This window comes from Salvelinus alpinus, chromosome 33 (genome assembly GCF_045679555.1).
Source record: "Salvelinus alpinus chromosome 33, SLU_Salpinus.1, whole genome shotgun sequence".
Taxonomy (NCBI): domain Eukaryota; kingdom Metazoa; phylum Chordata; class Actinopteri; order Salmoniformes; family Salmonidae; genus Salvelinus; species Salvelinus alpinus.
The window spans coordinates 30,420,348-30,433,353 of NC_092118.1; the positions used below are offsets into that span (position 1 = coordinate 30,420,348).

At 46.4% G+C, this 13,006-nt stretch overlaps 1 protein-coding gene across 2 annotated transcripts in view; it reads left to right on the plus strand.

Moving 5' to 3' along the window:
* The window catches only part of LOC139562886 (protein unc-13 homolog C-like), a 145,165-nt gene that overhangs the window by 24,484 nt on the left and 107,675 nt on the right, over nt 1–13,006 (plus strand). For both annotated transcript variants that reach the window (XM_071381011.1, XM_071381012.1), the window contains exons 6-8: nt 5,255–5,424; nt 6,579–6,694; nt 6,826–6,989. In XM_071381011.1, coding sequence (XP_071237112.1) covers nt 5,255–5,424; nt 6,579–6,694; nt 6,826–6,989 — 450 coding nt within the window. The remainder of the gene's footprint in view (nt 1–5,254; nt 5,425–6,578; nt 6,695–6,825; nt 6,990–13,006) is intronic.

Here is a 13,006-nt window from a genome sequence, read left to right on the forward strand (position 1 = left end):
CAATAAACACAGACACAGCGACAATCACCCACAAACAAACAGTGAGAACAGCCTACCTTAAATATGGTTCTCAATCAGAGGAACGTCAAACACCTGCCTCTAATTGAGAACCATATCAGGCACATTAAACCCAACATAGAAACACAACACATAGAATGCCCACCCAGCTCACGTCCTGACCAACAAAACAAAGGATTAACACAATAACAAGGGTCAGAACGTGACAGAACCCCCTCCCCCCCCCAAGGTGCGGACTGCGACCGCACCACCTAAACCTATAGGGGAGGGTTTGGGTGGGCATCTGTCCGCGGCGGCGGCTCTGGCGCAGGACGTGGACCCCACTTCACCCTTGTCTTTGTCCGCTTCTGTGGCCTCCTCAAAGTGGCGACCCTCGCCACCGACCTTGGACTGGGAACCCTAGACATGGGTCCCGCTGGACTTAGGGGCAGCCCCGGACTGAGGCTTGATGTTAAGAGGCACCTGAAGGACCGGGCTGTGGGGGAGCACTGGAGCTCTGGTGCGCAGCCTTGGCACCACTCCCCCAGGCTGGAATACTACTCCAGCCCGTACCCTCCAGAGTGCAGGCACAGGTTGAACCGGGCTGTGGATGAGCACTGGAGATCTAGTGCCTACTACGCGCACCTCTCCCTTAGGCTCCACTCCCACATTTGCCCGGTACGAGCGGAGCGTAGGCATAGGACGCACTGCACCCTCCCAGCACCCCGGAGACACAGCACACAGAGCCGGCAGGATACCCTGGACCGAAACTGCGTACCGGAGACCAGACGCGCTGAGCAGGCACAATACGCCCCGGCTGGATGCCCACACTCACATGACACTTTCGGGGGGCTGCCCGATAGCGCACCGGGCTATGGGCACGTACTGGCACACCGTGCGCTTAACCGCATAACACGGTGCCTGACCAGTGACGCGTTGCTTATAATAAGCACGAGGAGTGCGCTCAGGTCTGCTACCTGGCTTAGCCACACTCCTCTCCAGCCCCCCCCCAAAAAAATTCTGGGGTTGCCTCTCGTACCTGTCGCGCTGCCGTGCTGCCTCCTCATATCGCCGCCGCTCAGCTTTCGCTTCCTCCAGCTCAGCTTTGGGGCGGCGATACTCCCCAGCCTGTGCCCAAGGTCCTTCTCCGTTCAAAATCTCCTGCCTCTAATTGAGAACCATATCAGGCACATTAAACCCAACATAGAAACACAACACATAGAATGCCCACCCAGCTCACGTCCTGACCAACAAAACAAAGGATTAACACAATAACTAGGGTCAGAACGTGACAAGAGGAGACAGAAAATAATTAAAATGCATTTCACTGAAAAATGTGTTATTGACATGAATATCATCTACAGTGCATTTGGAAAGTATTCAGACCCCTTGACTTTTTCCACCTTTTCCAGCCTTATTCTAAAATTGATTAAATAAATGTTTTTCCTCATCAATCTACACACAATACCCCATAATGACAAAGGGAAAACAGGTTTTTAGAATGTTTGCACGTTTATTAAAAATAAAAACAGAAATACCTTATTTACATAAGTAGTCAGACCGTTTGTTATGATACCCGAAATTGAGCTCAGGTGCATCCTGTTTCAATTGATCAGTGAGATGTTTCTACAACTTGATTGGAGTCCACTTTTGTGGTAAATTCAATTGATTGGACATGATTTGGAAAGGCACACACCTGTCTATATAAGGTCCCACAGTTGACAGTGCATGTCAGACACAGATCTGGGGAAGGGTACCAAAACATTTCTGCAGCATTGAAGGTGGCCTCCATCATTCTTAAATGGAAAAAGTTTGGAACCACCAAGACTCTTCTTAGAGCTGGCCGCCCGGCCAAGCTGAGCAATCGGGGAGAAGGGCCTTGGTCAAGGAGGTGACCAAGAACCCGATAGTCACTCTGACAGAGTACCTCTGTGGAGATGAGAGAACCTTCCAGAAGGACAACCATCTCTGCAGCACTCCACCAATCAGACCTTTATGGTAGAGAGGCCAGACGGAAGCCACTCCTCAGTAAAAGACACATGACAGCCCGATTGGAGTTTTCCAAAAGGCACCTAAAGGACTCTCAGGCCATGAGAAACAAGATTCTCTGGCCTGATGAAACCAAAATGGAACTCTTTGGCCTGAATGCCAAGCGTCATTTCACCACAGCTTTGAGTGGACAGCTTTGTTTGAGTTTACTGAAAGTATTATGAAGCTAACCCATGTTAGCTCAGGCCCTTTTTAAATAAACAACAACTTCTAAAATGGAGAGGGAACTTTTGATAATGTGTTGTGCTATGTAGAGATTGACCCATGGTGTCATTAGAGAAGGTATTATGGTTTTAATCTGGCTCTCTGTGAGTCTGAACTCTGAACTCTGAGTGGTGACAGACGGTCATGTTGATTGTGATGTTGATCATGTTGATTTAAGGTACACAGAGAACCGAGAACTAATGATATTATCTAAGACCTAACACAACCTAGAACACGGGAATATGGCTTTCTGTAAAACAACAGTATAGCACTATGAACGACACATTTCACATCAACGTCATGAGGCTTAAGGAGTCTGTTCTAAAGCCAGTATATCCTGTATCTACAGTATCCTGTAGGTACTTAAAGCTGAACTACGCGTAAGGTGGAACAGCACCATTGTTCACCACGGCCACAATTGTTGTTGTTTTTGTTTTGATGACAAAAGAGAAGAGCATCATCCAGCATCCTGAACACATTATGTTGCAATACATCCTCTGCTTTCTATGGCGCATGAAGTGATGTGCACTAATGATGTGCACTAATGTCAGAGACAAGAAAACGTGTTTGTTGTTTGAAATAACTTCATATTTTGTTGTAATGTGACCAACGAATGTGGCAGTTTCACCAAGTATGGATTCCAGCTTTAAATAGAGACATACATAGAAAAAGATAAATCAAGCAGCCCATTTCCATAGAAACCATAGCGCTGGCGATTAGAATACCTGTATCTATGAGACAAAGAGGCTTTGTTAGAGCTGCCTTCCACCATGTTCTCTGTATGCTGATGGAGGCACTGTGTGTGTGTGTGTGTGTGTGTGTGTGTGTGTGTGTGTGTGTGTGTGTGTGTGTGTGTGTGTGTGTGTGTGTGTGTGTGTGTGTGTGTGTGTGTGTGTGTGTGTGTGTGTGTGTGTGTGTGTGTGTGTGTGTGTGTGTGTGTGTGTGTGTGTGTGTGTGTGTGTGTGTGTGTGTGTGTGTGTGTGTCTACAGTGTTTATGAGAAACCACAGAATGTGACGCAGTTACACTGCTCACTCTTGCCTCCTGTGCCAACAAAATGGAGATGGAGAGAGGGAGAGAGAGAGAGATGGAGAGTGAGATACAGAGGGAGAGAATAAGAGAGAGAGAGAGAGAGAGAGAGAGAGACAGACAGAGAGGGAGAGAAAACAAGAGAGACAGAGAGAGAGAGAGAGAGAGAGACAGAGAGGGAGAGAGGGAGAGAAAACAAGACAGAGAGACAGAGAAAACAAGACAGAGAGACAGAGAGAAAACAAGACAGAGAGACAGAGAGAAAACAAGACATCAAGACAGAGAGAAAACAAGACAGAGAGACAGAGAGACATCAAGACAGAGAGACAGCAAGACAGAGAGACAGCGAGAAAACAAGACAGAGAGACAGAGAGAAAACAAGACAGAGAGAGAAAAGATGTTATCCTCATGCCATGTGACAGGGTCTTGGAATCTTAGCTCTCTGCCTGGCAGGGACATCCATCTGTGGGTGCCACTAACACTCACACAAGCACGCACGCACGCACGCACACACACACACACACACACACACAGACACACACACACCCTTGGGTGGGGGAACACTAGGGACAGCAGGGTTTCCTAAAGAGAGCCGGTGGGGCAGAATGATGTCAATCCCACCTGACAGACATTCCCCTCACCTCTCCTTTCTCCTCTCCTCTCCTCTCCTCTCCTCTCCTCTCCTCTCCTCTCCTCTCCTCTCCTCTCCTCTCCTCTCCTCTCCTCTCCTCTCCTCTCCTCTCCTCTCCTCTCCTCTCCTCTCCTTGCCCGTCCCCCCTCTCATCTCCCTCTACTCTCCTCTATTCTTCTCTACTTTACTTTCCTCTTCTCTCCCTCTCCTCTCTGTTCCTCTACTCTCTTTCATTCTCCTCTCTCTCCTCCTTCCAGGTCTTTCATTTCCCACATACATCTAGCGGAGAGGACAACTCCAGACCACTCCCCAACCTTTGAAGCCCCAATGACAACCCTAACCTAACAGCCACCCACACTATGCCAACCCTAGCCATAACATATGACTGTGACGTGACTACACTGAGTCTCCAGGTCTGTTTGTGCTCCAGGATAGTGTGAGGTCATATCAAGTTAGGTCAGAGCTGCTGCCAGTAGATAAAACAGCTGAGCGGCTCTAGAGAGGATGGGAGGAGGGAGGAAGGAAGAGGGCCACACAGATTTTCACCTTCAAGGGCTTTTTCTAGATTTTTTCCCGCTTTTTTTCTCTGATTTAGTCACCCTAATTTGGGCCATCCTACAAGGGTAAAAACGGCAATAACTTTTGAACTAATTATGATGGAGACATGAGGTTTGGACACCCTAAACCAGTGGTTACCAAACGGTCGATCACAATCGACTGGTCGATCTCCAAGGCATTCCTAGTCAATCACCAAACATTTCTGTAAAAAAACAAACAATAAAGCCTTACGTTCCACATGTTTCTATTCCTTTTGCGTTGTAGGCGTCAGATGCACTTGATTCAGCAGCCCTAATGACAGGAAGGGAAAGTGTTCCTATTTTGAACCCTTTCATGTGTCTGAAGGTAGAACTCCGCTTACCCGGCAGGTCCAGAGAGGAAATCAAGTGCACCTACAGGCCTACCGCTGGCCAATAAGATAGTTCAGATCACTGTGTCTGCACAGTTTCCTCGAGCCATAGACTGTAAAAAAAAAAAAACTTGAACGCACAGCAACGTTGATACTGTGAGATTTCAAAACTGTTAAAACTATGACTAAAGAGACTCAACAAATAGAGTGTGTTTAAGTTGTTATTCAGCACTGTCAATGCTTTTATAATATGTGTGTTCACCCTACACCCACTCACGCTACAACCAGCACTGCAGCTGCAATGAATGACAATAGCAAAGTGGTCTGATAATCATTGTATTTTTATTATAATAGCGACTTGTGTCTTTTTTTAATATCGCCCTAAACTAATTCACTTTACTGGTGCTGTTTTTCTACACATGGTGCTTTGCTGTGCAGTGAGTGTCACAACGCTACAGACCGGATCAAGGTGCGTGTGTGGGATGAGGATGATGACATCAAGTCTCGCATGAAACAACACTTCAAACGAGAGTCGGACGACTTCCTGGGTCAGACCATCATCGAGGTCCGCATGCTCAGTGGGGAGATGGATGTGTGGTACAACCTGGGTATGTTCCAGATCATTCTGCTTCCATGTTCCAGATAAGGCTGGTTCTATGTTCTAGATAAGACTGGTTCTATGTTCTAGAGAATCATATTTCTATGTTCTAGATAATAATGATTATATGTTCCAGATCAGACTGCTTCCACGTTCGAGATAAGACTGGTTCTATGTTCTAGATAAGACTGGTTCTATGTTCCAGAGAATCATGTTTCTATGTTCTAGATAATAATGATTACATGTTCCAGATCAGACTGCTTCCATGTTCGAGATAAGACTGGTTATATGTTCTAGATAAGACTGGTTCTATGTTCTAGAGAATCATATTTCTATGTTCTAGATAATAATGATTATATGTTCCAGATCAGACTGTTTCCACGTTCGAGATAAGACTGGTTCTATGTTCTAGATAAGACTGGTTCTATGTTCCAGAGAATCATGTTTCTATGTTCTAGATAATAATGATTACATGTTCCAGATCAGACTGCTCCATGTTCTAGAGAATACTGGTTCTATGTTCCAGATCATACTGCTTCCATGTTCTAGATAAGACTGGTTCTATGTTCTAGATTAGACTGGTTCTATGTTCTCTATAAAACTGGTTTTATGTTGTACATTAGACTGGTTATATGTTCTAGATAATAATGTTTCTATGTTCTAGATAATAGTGATTATATGTTCCAGGTCCGACTGCTTCCATGTTCTAGATTAGACTGTTTCTATATTCTAGTTAAGTTTGTTTTTATGTTCTAGATAAGACCGCTCCCATTTTCTGGATAAGAGGACTGATGCATCTGGTTCTGTGTTTAAAATAAGAAGACTGATGCATCTGGTTCTGTGTTCTAGATAAGATAACTGATAAGTATGGTTCTGTGTTCTAGATAAGATAACTGATAAGTATGGTTCTGTGTTCTAGATAAGAGAACTGATAAGTCTGGTTCTGTGTTCTAGATAAGAAGACTGATAAGTGTGGTTATGTGTTCTTGATAAGAGAACTGATAAGTCTGGTTCTGTGTTCTAGATAAGAGAAGTGATAAGTCTGGTTCTGTGTTCTAGATAAGAAGACTGATAAGTCTGGTTCTGTGTTCTAGATAAGAGAACTGATAAGTCTGGTTCTGTGTTCTAGATAAGAGAACTGATAAGTCTGGTTCTGTGTTCTAGATAAGAGAACTGATAAGTCGATGGTGTCGGGAGCCATCAGATTGAAGCTCAACGTGGAGATGAAGGGAGAGGAGAAAGTAGCTCCGCCCCACGGCCAGTACACCTGTTTACATGAGGTAAGACATCTATACTCACCACCTGGTCTGAAGGACTTCTCCACTCTATGGAAACTGTTCCAGGAACTGTCTCCCTCTCTTCCTCTTCTCTCATGTTATTCTCTTCATCCTGTCTTTCTCTCTTCCTTTAGAACCTGTTCCACCACCTGACAGAGGTAAAGAACAGTGGAGCGGTGAAGATCCCAGAGGTGAAAGGAGAGGAGGCGTGGAAGGTCTACTATGACGACGTGTCCCAGGAGATAGTGGACGAGTTCGCCATGAGATACGGAGTAGAGTCCATCTACCAGGCCATGACGTAAGGACGCTCTCTTTCTCTTTCTCCCTCTTTTCTCTCCTCTTGGTTCTCTGAAGGCTTACTGATGTGCTGATGTTATACAGGAAAGCATGCCTCTGTGTCCTCAGTGTTAAAACTATAGAATCCATGGATTCAATTTCTATGGTTCAGAGTGTGCATGTGTAAGAGAGAAGGAAGCGCCTGGCTGCCTGTCTGTGTGTGTGTGCGTGTGTGTGTGTGCGCTGCCCGCTCTAAAGCCACCATGGGAATTCACAGGAAGTCATCATGGTTCTCAGTGTTCTCTCTCCACGCTCGCCTCCCGCAAGTGCTTCTGGGTAATCTGGTGGCTAAGAGCACAGTAATGAATTATGCTCCCCAATGTGAGCATCTGTGTGTGTGTGTCTCTCCCTCTCGCTCCCCCTCCCCCTCTCCCTCACGCTCCATCTTTTTTTTATCTCTCTCGCTGTGTTTTGAAAGGCTATTTAATAAATAATTGATATGACTGTCCTTCCAGATAAATGGGCTGCTCATTTTTGAAAACCTTTGAAATGCACCTCAAGTTAACCTTTCCTTGTATCAGTATTAAAATATCTCATATAAAGGCCGTGTCCCAAACACCACCCTATTCCCTAATAGGCCTGGTCCCTGGTCAAATGTAGTGTACTATAAAGAGAATAGGGTGCCATTTGGGACACTCACTAACAGTCAATGCCTGACTGTAGAGCAGAATAGATACCTGTTAAGAGGCAGCCTTCTCCTTCTCTCTCACTATTCCCATGACCTACTTAGGTTTAGTTTAATGGATTCAGCTCAGAGAGAGAGGGAGGGAGAGAGAGAGAGAGAGAGAGAGAGAGAGAGAGAGAGAGAGAGAGAGAGAGAGAGAGAGAGAGAGAGAGAGAGAGAGAGAGAGAGAGAGAGAGAGAGAGAGAGAGAGAGAGAGAGAGAGGGAGGGAGGGAGAGAGAGAGAGGGGGGCGGGGAGTGGGAGATAGAGGAGAGAAAGAGAGAGAGTGGGAAAGAGAGATAAAGAGAGGGTGAGAGGGGGAGATAGAGAGAGAAAGAGTGGGAGGTAGAGAGAGAGAGCAAGAGAGAGAGAGAGAGAGAGAGAGAGAGAGAGAGAGAGAGAGAGAGAGAGAGAGAGAGAGAGAGAGAGAGAGAGAGAGAGAGAGAGAGAGAGAGAGAGAGAGAGAGAAAGAGTGGGAGGTAGAGAGAGAGAGCAAGAGAGAGAGAGAGAGAGAGAGAGAGAGAGAGAGAGAGAGAGAGAGAGAGAGAGAGAGAGAGAGAGAGAGAGAGAGAGAGAGACAGAGAGAGAGAGAGAGAGAGAGAGAGAGAGAGAGAGAGAGAGAGAGAGAGAGAGAGAGAGAGAGAGAGAGAGAGAGGAGAGAGAGAGAGAGGGAGAGAGAGAGAGAGAGAGAGAGAGAGAGAGAGAGAGAGAGAGAGAGAGAGAGAGAGAGAGAAAGAGAGAGAGAGAGAGAGAGAGAGAGAGAGAGAGAGAGAGAGAGAGAGAGAGAGATAGAGAGAGAGAGAGAGAGAGAGAGAGAGAGAGAGAGAGAGAGAGAGAGAGAGAGAGATGAACCTAGAGAAGAATCCCCTAAGCAAGCTGGTCCTGGGACTCTGTTCACAAACACAAACAAACCACACATAGCCCCAGGACAGCAACACAGTTAGTCCCAACCAAATCATTAGAAAACAAAAATATAATTACTTGACACATCCGAAATAATTAACAAAGAAACAGAGCAAACTAGAATGCTATTTGGCCCTAAACAGAGAGTACACAGTGGCATAATACCTGACCACTGTGACTGACTGACTGACACAAAATTAAGGAAAGCTTTGACTATGTACTGACTCAGTGAACATAACCTTGCTATTGAGAAAGGCCGCCGTAGGAAGACCTGGCTCTCAAGAGAAGACAGGCTATGTGCACACTGCCCACAAAATGAGGTAGAAACTGAGCTGCACTTCCTAACCTCCTGCCAAATGTATGACCATATTAGAGACACATATTTCCCACAGATTACACAGACCCACAAAGAATTAAAAAACAAATCCAATTTTGATAAACTCCCATATCTATTGGGAGAAATACCACAGTGTGCCATCACAGCAACACGATTTGTGACCTGTTGCACAAGAAAAGGGCAACCAGTGAAGAACAAACACCATTGTAAATACAACCCATATTTATGTTTATTTATTTTCCCTTTTAACTATTTGCACATTGCTACCACAATGTATATAGACATAATATGACATTTGAAATGTCTTTATTCTTTTGGATCTTTTGTGAGTGTGATGTTTACTGTCAATTTTTTATTGTTTATTTCACTATTGTTGATGATCTATTTCACCTGCTTTAGCAATGTAAACATATGTTTTCCATTCCAATAAAGCCCTTTGAATTGAATTGAATGTAATTGAGTTGAGTGAGAGAGGGGAGAGTCGACCCTGAAGGCCTTCTACACCAGCTCAGCAGACAGACCTGATCCAAATAGACCTTTTACATTTAAGTCATTTAGCAGACGCTCTTATCCAGAGCGACTTACAAATTGGTGCATTCACCTTATGATATCCAGTGGAACAACCACTTTACAATAGTGCATCTAACTGTTTTAAGGGGGGGGGGGGGGGGGGGGTTAGAAGGATTACTTTATCCTATCCTAGGTATTCCTTAAAGAGGTGGGGTTTCAGGTGTCTCCGGAAGGTGGTGATTGACTCCGCTGACCTGGCGTCGTGAGGGAGTTTGTTCCACCATTGGGGTGCCAGAGCAGCGAACAGTTTTGACTGGGCTGAGCGGGAACTGTACTTCCTCAGAGGTAGGGAGGCGAGCAGGCCAGAGGTGGATGAACGCAGTGCCCTTGTTTGGGTGTAGGGCCTAATCAGAGCCTGAAGGTACGGAGGTGCCGTTCCCCTCACAGCTCCGTAGGCAAGCACCATGGTCTTGTAGCGGATGCGAGCTTCAACTGGAAGCCAGTGGAGAGAGCGGAGGAGCGGGGTGACGTGAGAGAACTTGGGAAGGTTGAACACCAGACGGGCTGCGGCGTTCTGGATGAGTTGTAGGGGTTTAATGGCACAGGCAGGGAGCCCAGCCAACAGCGAGTTGCAGTAATCCAGACGGGAGATGACAAGTGCCTGGATTAGGACCTGCGCCGCTTCCTGTGTGAGGCAGGGTCGTACTCTGCGAATGTTGTAGAGCATGAACCTACAGTAACGGGTCACCGCCTTGATGTTAGTTGAGAACGACAGGGTGTTTTCCAGGATCACGCCAAGGTTCTTAGCACTCTGGGAGGAGGACACAATGGAGTTGTCAACCGTGATGGCAAGATCATGGAACGGGCAGTCCTTCCCCGGGAGGAAGAGCAGCTCCGTCTTGCCGAGGTTCAGCTTGAGGTGGTGATCCGTCATCCACACTGATATGTCTGCCAGACATGCAGAGATGCGATTCGCCACCTGGTTATCAGAAGGGGGAAAGGAGAAGATTAATTGTGTGTCGTCTGCATAGCAATGATAGGAGAGACCATGTGAGGATATGACAGAGCCAAGTGACTTGGTGTATAGCGAGAATAGGAGAGGGCCTAGAACAGAGCCCTGGGGGACACCAGTGGCAGAGCACGTGGTGCGGAGACAGATTCTCGCCACGCCACCTGGTAGGAGCGACCTGTCAGGTAGGACGCAATCCAAGCGTGGGCCGCGCCGGAGATGCCCAACTCGGAGAGGGTGGAGAGGAGGATCTGATGGTTCACAGTATCAAAGGCAGCCGATAGGTCTAGAAGGATGAGAGCAGAGGAGAGAGAGTTAGCTTTAGCAGTGCGGAGCGCCTCCGTGACACAGAGAAGAGCAGTCTCAGTTGAATGACTAGTCTTGGAACCTGACTGATTTGGATCAAGAAGGTCATTCTGAGAGAGATAGCAGGAGAGCTGGCCAAGGACGGCACGTTCAAGAGTTTTGGAGAGAAAAGAAAGAAGGGATACTGGTCTGTAGTTGTTGACATCGGAGGGATCGAGTGTAGGTTTTTTCAGAAGGGGTGCAACTCTCGCTCTCTTGAAGACGGAAGGGACGTAGCCAGCGGTCAAGGATGAGTTGATGAGCGAGGTGAGGTAAGGGGGAAGGTCTCCGGAAATGGTCTGGAGAAGAGAGGAGGGGATAGGGTCAAGCGGGCAGGTTGTTGGGCGGCCGGCCGTCACAAGACGCGAGATTTCATCTGGAGAGAGAGGGGAGAAAGAGGTCAAAGCACAGGGTAGGGCAGTGTGAGCAGAACCAGCGGTGTCGTTTGACTTAGCAAACGAGGATCGGATGTCGTCGACCTTCTTTTCAAAATGGTTGACGAAGTCATCCGCAGAGAGGGAGGAGGGGGGGGGGGGGGGGATGAGGATTCAGGAGGGAGGAGAAGGTGGCAAAGAGCTTCCTAGGGTTAGAGGCAGATGCTTGGAATTTAGAGTGGTAGAAAGTGGCTTTAGCAGCAGAGACAGAAGAGGAGAATGTAGAGAGGAGGGAGTGAAAGGATGCCAGGTCCGCAGGGAGGCGAGTTTTCCTCCATTTCCGCTCGGCTGCCCGGAGCCCTGTTCTGTGAGCTCGCAATGAGTCGTCGAGCCACGGAGCAGGAGGGGAGGACCAAGCCGGCCTGGAGGATAGGGGACATAGAGAGTCAAAGGATGCAGAAAGGGAGGAGAGGAGGGTTGAGGAGGCAGAATCAGGAGATAGGTTGGAGAAGGTTTGAGCAGTGGTTTAGATGGATGGACCATCTAAACCACATAGCCCAGCGGTGGCCATCCCTTCATTTGGGAAGCTATACCCTTCTGGAGGATTTTGCTTCAACCCTACAACAACTAATTCTACTAATCAGTCGCTCCTGAGGACGTTGATTAGCTGAATCTGGTGTTTTACAAGTTTCAACAAATCAGAACTATGTTGCGTAGCATTGCCGTTTCGTAGAAGTGTGTGATTAGCTGAATCAGATGTTTTACAAGTTTCATCAACTCAGGCCTATAGGCATGGACGTGATGTGTTCAGAGTGTGTATGTGTCTCTCTGTGTATATTGGTATTGGAGTGTTACAGTGAACATGGTATTGGAGTGTTACAGTGAACATGGTATTGGAGTGTTACAGTGAACATGGTATTGGAGTGTTACAGTGAACATGGTATTGGTGTGTTACAGTGAACATGGTATTGGAGTGTTACAGTGAACATGATATTGGAGTGTTACAGTGAACATGATATTGGAGTGTTACAGTGAACATGGTATTGGAGTGTTACAGTGAACATGGTATTGGAGTGTTACAGTGAACATGGTATTGGAGTGTTACAGTGAACATGGTATTGGAGTGTTACAGTGAACATGGTATTGGAGTGTTACAGTGAACATGGTATTGGAGTGTTACAGTGAACATGAAATTGGAGTGTTACAGTGAACATGATATTGGAGTGTTACAGTGAACATGGTATTGGAGTGTTACAGTGTTACAGTGAACATGGTATTGGAGTGTTACAGTGAACATGGTATTGGAGTGTTACAGTGAACATGGTATTGGAGTGTTACAGTGAACATGGTATTGGAGTGTTACAGTGAACATGAAATTGGAGTGTTACAGTGAACATGATATTGGAGTGTTACAGTGAACATGGTATTGGAGTGTTACAGTGTTACAGTGAACATGGTATTGGAGTGTTACAGTGAACATGGTATTGGAGTGTTACAGTGAACATGGTATTGGAGTGTTACAGTGAACATGGTATTGGAGTGTTACAGTGAACATGGTATTGGAGTGTTACAGTGAACATGGTATTGGAGTGTTACAGTGAACATGGTATTGGAGTGTTACAGTGAACCATGGTATTGGAGTGTTGCAGTGAACATGGTATTGGAGTGTTACAGTGAACATGGTATTGGAGTGTTACAGTGAACATGGTATTGGAGTGTTACAGTGAACATGGTATTGGAGTGTTACAGTGAACATGGTATTGGAGTGTTACAGTGTTACAGTGAACATGGTATTGGAGTGTTACAGTGAACATGGTATTGGAGTGTTACAGTGAACA